The 7,796-nt window shown below is 35.3% G+C and overlaps 1 protein-coding gene across 1 annotated transcript; it reads left to right on the forward strand.

Moving 5' to 3' along the window:
• The first annotated feature begins 3,812 nt into the window (after nucleotides 1-3,812).
• LOC133791206 (histone H2A variant 1) lies at nucleotides 3,813-5,542 on the forward strand. The gene is made up of 3 exons (XM_062229134.1): nucleotides 3,813-3,947; nucleotides 4,217-4,343; nucleotides 4,827-5,542. The coding sequence occupies exons 2-3, from the start codon at nucleotides 4,224-4,226 to the stop codon at nucleotides 5,121-5,123; spliced, it is 417 nt and encodes a 138-aa protein (XP_062085118.1). The 5' UTR covers nucleotides 3,813-3,947; nucleotides 4,217-4,223; the 3' UTR covers nucleotides 5,124-5,542.
• Nucleotides 5,543-7,796: the final 2,254 nt, after the last annotated feature.

A 7,796-nucleotide genomic window follows, 5' to 3' on the forward strand; every position in this document is an offset into this window, starting at 1 on the left:
TTCAAAGCAGGCGACTTAGTGATGATCAAGCTGAGGCCCGAACAACTGAGATTCCGAGGGAATAAGGACATCAGACTCGTTCGCAAATACGAGGGTCCTGTTCCAGTCATCTCGAAAGTGGGCCTGACCTCCTACAAAGTCAGCTTACCAGAATGGATGAAGATACACCCGGTCTTGCACGTCAGCAACCTCAAACCGTATCACGAAGATCCAGAAGAGCCAGCGCGCAACCAGTCTACCAGAGAAGGAGTCAGCGTCAAGCCACGAAGCAGCAGACAACCTGAAGAAATCCTAGCAGAGAGGACCGTGGTCGTGGACAGAAAGAAGAAGAAAGAGTTTCTGGTGAAGTGGAAAGGGCTCGGAGATGAAGAAATTTGCTAGGAAAGGGCGGAGGACTTGCACAAGCATACGCAGAAGATTGAAGATCAGCAAGAGGCAAGTTCGTCGAGGACGCCGAAGATTTAAGTGGGGGAGAGTGTGACGTGCTGCGTCATGACACATCTCCAGGGGGCCATTTTGTATGTATGAGCATGCCTTGGTGCTTGATCATTAGTCAAGTCTTGCACCAAGTAACCTCAGGGGTAGGGAATGGCACTTTTGTAATTATGCATATGTCTCCCAAACAAAAATCATATATGTTCCTGGGAAGACTTCATTTGCTTAGAATGCTCCTTAGGGGGGGGGGGGTGACCTGGTGACTTAAGGAAGCACCATGGCCACCAGCAGATAGGGGCTTAAGCTGTGTACTCCCTTGCCCTATCAAGACCTTATATGAATAAAATGATGCTTTGCCATGTCCCTTTGTGTATGCATTCTTTACAGTCTATGTATTGCTTGTTTGTTACCTTCGTTGGGCCATTGCGTGCCACTTGACTGTGTTGTTGGCTCTGATTGTTGTGTGGGATGTTGCCTCTGAATTGCTTGCCTCGTGCTTGCTCCCGCTTCATAATTGCCCTTACTTGTGTGAGACTTGTAACATGGCTAACCATTGAGTTTGCTTGCTGCAGGTGTGAATTCTAGGCTGACTTGCTAGTTAAAAGTGCTAACAAGTGCCGCACGTTCCGTCCATTCGAGTATCGAAGTTGGCGGCCCGTGACACTCAGCGCATCCGTTCCCTTGCTGAGAATCGCGAGGTTGAGAAAGGAAAGGTCGTTCATGGCTATAAAATTAATACCACGAATTGTGATTTAACATATAATTCCAAATATTGTGTAATAGAAACTAATATGAACCAATAAAGAGGATAAGCACACAAGTCCACGTCCAATTTAATCTAGAAAAAAATTAAATTAAATTGCAAAAGAAACCATATTAATTATGACATTTTTCGGTTAATTTTTTAAAACTTACGCTAGAGAAAGTCAAATTAATATATATTGTCAAGTAAATTCTCATATTTTTAAAGAAATCCCTAAAAAAAAATTAGATATGTAAAGTCAAGTTAGATACCTATATGCAGTATTTATAACAATTTAAGTACTTTTGAACAAAAGTATAATGGAAAAAACTTTGTCATTAAAAAATTATTTAGATAATTAAATGTAATATTTTTTTTGTAGCAATTTAAATGCAATATTTTAGAATAATTAATTTTGCAACATATATTATTGCAAAACAACTTCAAAACATATATTCCACACATATAGTTTAAAATATTCAAATAAGTAAGGGCCTAATTGGTTCGTGATTGAAAAATTACATTTTTAAAAAGTGTATTTCTAAAATAAAATCTGAATTTATAATTTGAAAATATGTTTTTGAAAATGTGATTGATTCAGTATCTGAAAACTGTTTTTGGGTTTTAAAAAATTGAATATGTGATTTGTATGGAATCTAAAAATATAAAAAGTGATAGATTTGTAAGATTTTAGGATACAATGATTTGGAATCAGAGAAAACGTGATTTTCTTATTTTTTAATTTTATAATACAATATTAGAATACTGATTTGAATTTTATTTTCAAAAACATCCTACCAATTACTTGTTTTTGTAGTTCCCACTGTTTTCAAGTTTTTAAAATGATAAAATTGGATTTAGATACTCTACCAATCACACCCTAAAATTTTCCACTCTTAAAATGTCGGTTCATGTAGTATTGGACATCTTAAAATATGTATTGCAATTCTTATATCAAATATCAACATTTGAAGGAATATTTTTAGCAAAAATACTATTTCTTTTGCTAAAGTTGTTGTTGACGCGATTTTTCGCCAACATGGAATTAAGAAATCCGATTAGAAATACTAAGCTTGTTAATAAACCATAAATATAACTCACTAAGTTTTAACGTGATTCAGTGGTTAAAATTCAGTTAGTCCACTGGTCACTCTTATTCTTATTTATGAACTCTTGAATATATTATTCATGACAATTTCAACAGAATTTTGACATACCAGATGTTGGTCCCCTTTTACTGTCAATTTCTCTTATATTTTATAGGAAATTGTGATGGACAATATTAGGTAACCGTACAATAAATGGTAACATACAAAATTTGGCAACTTCCCAAATAAATGGATACATAAATACCCTAATCAAGCCTATTGCCGTTTATGTTGGTCAATAAATGCATATAACGATTATACACACTTATTGCACATATTGGACATCCGAGTTTGTTGGGATTCTTCCATATGCGCGTCCTTGAACCACATCGAGCTAGATGCCACTCTTGAATTAGATATAATTGGAGTGTGACGACTTGACTTAGATAATGCTTGTGCTTGATGAATGTGATCTAGACATTGGACATCTCGATCTCTGTTATTGGCATTTCAAATGATCTGGAGGATCCTGGGCTGTCCCAAACTCAGTGACACAACATTGAGCTCTTTGGTATAGAATTAGCGAAACATCTTTGAAATCTTGTAACCTTTATTTATTACGTGCCAACTGTACCTTGAACAAGATAATTGAGTTCGTATTTTTAAAATACAACATTGTGTTTTTGTACCAATTCAAAAACTCAGATAATCAAAGTACATCTTTGTTAATGAAATGGTGCGGTTTTTGACTTTGTTACGTCTAATGACATTATAAGTATTTGTTGCATAAGTATCAATAATTTATCAAAATTGCACCTATGACTTATGTACTGATTTAAAAATCAATTTTAATTTATAATTTTTTTAAAAATAAATTACAACTTGATTAATAAATAAAATAAGAATAACGAAAATATTCAAAATAAAACTATGTATAATAAGAGAGGGAGGGCTTGTTGTGTAGTCCAAGTTCCAACCATGCTCTCTTGAAACAACTTGACATAATAAAAATCATTGCAAACTCAGCCTAATGACATTGAGGAATATTTATCGTAATTTAACCATAATAATTTTTATGTTTGGTGCTATTTTGGTGCTTTCTTTTTGTTTTTTTGTGAATGACTTGGTTTCTATAATCTGTTATAATAACTCAAGAGCATTTAATTTTTTATAATATTACTTTTACTAAATTTTAACATCTAAAATATTAATTTTATGGTAATTCTGTTATCAAATAAGAAAAAAGAGATTACAATTTAGGGATATTTTAGATTATTCCTTTTTCTTTTCATTACTGAGTAGTCAGTAATATTCCAAAATCTACGGACCTATAATGTCATTAACTGAAATTTGGACAGGCACATGGCACATCATTCATTACTATTTACTATGCACTACAGGGGGACATTAAAATAAATAAGAAAAAGTTTTTGGGTATTTAAAGAAAAGATCGAGGGACATAAATGGTAATAAATAAAAAGTGTGGGAGGGTTAGGTAAAGTGGGGAAAAATTTGAAATGGAAAATGAAAATGAAGTTCCCACCCGAAATAAACCGCCTTTTTGGGTGTTGGAATTCAAAAAAACCCTATCTTTAAATCCCCAAAACCCATTTCATTTTCCCTCTCATTTTCTCTTTTTCCTCTCTCCACCTTCTTCCGGCTCCCAGCGAAGTCTCTCTCAGGTTTCTCTCTTTCTCTTTCTCTCTCGTTTGTATGTGTAGGTCAGGTGTTTTGGTTCGTCTTGGCAAGTTAAATTTGTGCAAATACAGATCCATATCTACTGATCTGGTTATGTTCATTGAGGCGTAAAACAAATCTCATTTTGCTTCGTTTTAAGTGAACAAATATGGGTTTTGTTTGGCTTTTCCTTTATGTATTCTCAATTCGTTTTCTTGGTGGGTTTTACTTCATATTCTTGGTTCACCATTGTGTAATTCTTGTTCGAAAACAGGCAAGAAATGGCGGGAAAAGGTGGTAAGGGGCTCTTGGCAGCGAAGACCACAGCGGCTAACAAGGATAAAGACAAGGATAAGGATAAGAAGAGACCTGTTTCCCGTTCATCTCGAGCCGGAATCCAGGTAAACTTTATTATTTTTTCTATTTCAAGTAACAATCGTTTATGTGCAGCTAAGATCTTTAAATTTAGGTTTTTGTTTTTAGGTTATGGGTTCTGAAGTCAATGTTGTACTTTTAATCTGATCAGTTACGGTGTTTGAAAGGACTCACTGACTAATGTATTAAAAGGGAAAAAGAAAACACATTAATCCTTTTATTCACAGAGTGGTATTTTTTAATAATTAAAAATTATGGTTTTGATTTGATTGATACTCAAGTTTTAATCCTCTTGTTCACAAATGCTTATCTTTATGTTTAACCCTCTGGCTCTCAAATGCAGATCTTTATGTTTTTGTTAGATTAAAAAAATTACAGCTATGGAAATTCTTCTTAACTGTCCATAGTTTTGACTTATGTACAAATATATACATATTTTGGTGGGAAGGAGTTGAGATATTTGTAGATTTGTTTGATTGACTCCTTGTTTCTGCATGGTGGGATTTCAGTTTCCAGTGGGTCGAATTCATAGGCATCTAAAAACAAGAATATCGGCCCATGGCCGAGTGGGGGCTACTGCTGCTGTTTATTTGGCTTCAATTCTTGAATATCTGACTGCAGAAGTACTTGAGTTGGCCGGAAACGCCAGCAAAGATCTGAAGGTCAAGAGAATCACACCAAGGCATCTTCAGCTAGCCATTAGAGGAGACGAGGAGCTTGACACACTGATTAAAGGTACTATTGCTGGAGGTGGTGTCATCCCTCACATCCACAAGTCTCTTATCAACAAGACCTCCAAGGACTGAAAAGCGAAAGCTATTTGCTGTCACTTAATTTAATTGGATGTTTTAACTTAGAAACTTGTGTCCACTGTCTATGATTACATCTTTTTTTCGCTTTGGCACTGATGTTTGCTGCTGTGATAGTTACCTAGTTAGCTAGTAGGTAAAGTGTAAATGGGTAATGTAGTGTTTTTGCCCTTCTGCACTATTAGCATCCCTCTCTAGAATTAGTCGTTGTTGTTTGTTGGATAGTCTTAACTAAGTATTCTACGTATTCATCCTTGTCTGTTTTTAATTTGCTTATGTTTATATGGTCATATCCTAAGCTATCTTATGACTCTGCTAGTTCCACTGTACGTAGTTAAGATTTATCTAAATGACACCCTTTTAAATTTGCATTTGTATGACTCGTTCGATTGATTTGACTGCCTTCCTTTCTATAAGTTTTGATGGTAGTTTATATTATTCAGGCACCTAAAAAATCTCAAGTACTTAAAAAGTACCTCAAATGTTTTTTTTAGTAACTGAACTATTTAATGTTTATTCTTGTTTATTGCATTGTATATGACGAAAAACATCAATTGCACGAGTCTGGTTTGTATTAGAGGTTAGGCAATAGTAGCATGTGACTTTAACTCAATAATTTGAATTCAAGGACAGTAAGCACAACTAGTTTGGTCTTACCTAAGGATTTATTTATTAGTCGTTGAGATTTTTAGTATTGATACTATTGAATTCCTTGTGGCGTAGGCACCTAACTCAACATAATAATTCACCATACTATCTCGGGGTGTTTGGAATGGGGTAAAGTAAATATGAATGAGAATTTAAAACTCTTTTCATGTTTTGTTTATATTTTTAGGGAGTAAAGTTAATAATTTTGTGGGTTCTATATGTATTTTAAGGTTAAAGTGAATTATTTTATATATTTGAGTTCAATATTACCTCAATCTTAAATCTCTCTATACTTTCTAAGTTACTCAACCACTCAAAACAAACACTCTCTATGTGTTAAGCTATGTTGTAGTTTATATTACGGTTGGTTGGTTACTTGGTTTAGCCTTAGGTTTGTACTGTGGTAGACTCTTTTCTTCCTTTCATTAATCCTTTGTTTGAATCTAGGATTTTAGGAAGAAAAATAAATAAATTTTAATTTTTTTTTATTTTCTCTTGTTTGAATTAAAAAAAAAAAAAAAAAAAATACTAGATTTTAGGAAAAATAAAATTTAAATTTTGTTACACCAAAATTTTGAGAATAAATAAAGAGCCTTGAAATGTAGGCTCATAAAGTTTAAGCTCGGAATCAATAAGTGTTAGCATTATACTTGTAGCATTATACTTGTATAATTTGTTATGAAGTTCCAGGGCTATGTCATCAGCGCTCGAGCATGAGTTGCAGGCTCGAAGGCAACAAGGGTCTTCCCTGAAAGATGAGTTTGAAAGACCAATCAAGCAAGGAGGTAACGACAACTGAAATGATGAGCTCGAAACTAGGTGTGATCTCAAAAGCGCGTTGGAGTAGCGTTCAAGCTCGAAGACATGTTAAATTGATGCACAGAGATGTTATTAGGAAATTCTACAATCAGGGGATTTAGTCCAAACCGTGTAATTAACCCTATTGTTTAGGGTTGTTTATTCACAATAAATGTGATCGATTGTGTTTATACTACGGGATTTATTAACCTGATTTAGATCCGATATGTATTTTATAATATCCCTAAGATTAATGGAGAATTCTTGTAACCAGGCCTTTAAATAGTTTGGGAATAGTCATTTGTAAACACACAACATTTTGTACCAAGAAGTACTCTATGAAATTGCTCTTCTTTGAAGCTTTCAAGCAAATTTCAATAAAAGTTACTTGTGGACGTAGATTTATTTAAACTGTTGAACCACGTTAAAATCTTTGTTCTTCTTTTCTTATTGAATCATATATTTGCTTAATTGCTCTTATTTTTAGTTGACGAAAAGTGTTGTCAACAAGTTGGTGCTTTTGTTGAGAGCATTAAGCAACTCTGTTCTTTTAAACCTTTCGTTGAACAAACGATGGCTGCACCCGCTGGAAACGTTCCATGGATTGGAAATAGTCCACCATTTCCCAGAATTCACGAGGAGAACGCTCCCCAAATGGAGGTACCTCCCCAAAGGCCTGGCAAACAACCAATGAATGATGAAAATCCCGTCGAAGGGAGTGCATCATCAACTCAAGAAGAACCTGGCTAGGGATATATACCACCTAACGAGGATTACTATAATACTGAGAGATACGTGCCAATGGTTGAGTTGGAGAATCGAAGCTTGCAAGAAAGTTTGACTGAGGCCAAGCAGCTGAATTAAAAAATGATAAGGAGGGCCACAGAATTGCAGGCGCCCCCACGTCGAGCTAGTGGACATCCTTGAGGTAGCACTGCGGCAAGGGCAGTCGAGCAAAGGGCAACCCAACAAAATCAAATACCAAGATCTGGAGCGGAGTGCTGGAATTAACCAGTCTAGGGTGCCATCTCGAAACCCCATGTGAACCAACCAACTAAGAGAAGTTCCGGTCTCCACTGGGAACAACCGAGCCCCCCCACAAGTAGCTCGAAATCATAACCCAGAACCACCAAGGATGACTGCGAACAATGAGAGACCATCTCCATCTCCAATTAGACATCCCCCATCACCTATTAGACATTCGTCTCCGGTTCAAGATGTACC

Source organism: Humulus lupulus, chromosome 1 (assembly GCF_963169125.1).
Source record: "Humulus lupulus chromosome 1, drHumLupu1.1, whole genome shotgun sequence".
Classification (NCBI taxonomy): domain Eukaryota; kingdom Viridiplantae; phylum Streptophyta; class Magnoliopsida; order Rosales; family Cannabaceae; genus Humulus; species Humulus lupulus.

Bases quoted from the DNA above. Each gene is read 5' to 3' on its own strand.
- LOC133791206 (XM_062229134.1), top strand. From the start codon at position 4,224: ATGGCGGGAAAAGGTGGTAAGGGGCTCTTGGCAGCGAAGACCACAGCG. The intron at 4,344-4,826 runs GTAAACTTTATT...GTGGGATTTCAG, and splicing joins CATCTCGAGCCGGAATCCAG to TTTCCAGTGGGTCGAATTCA.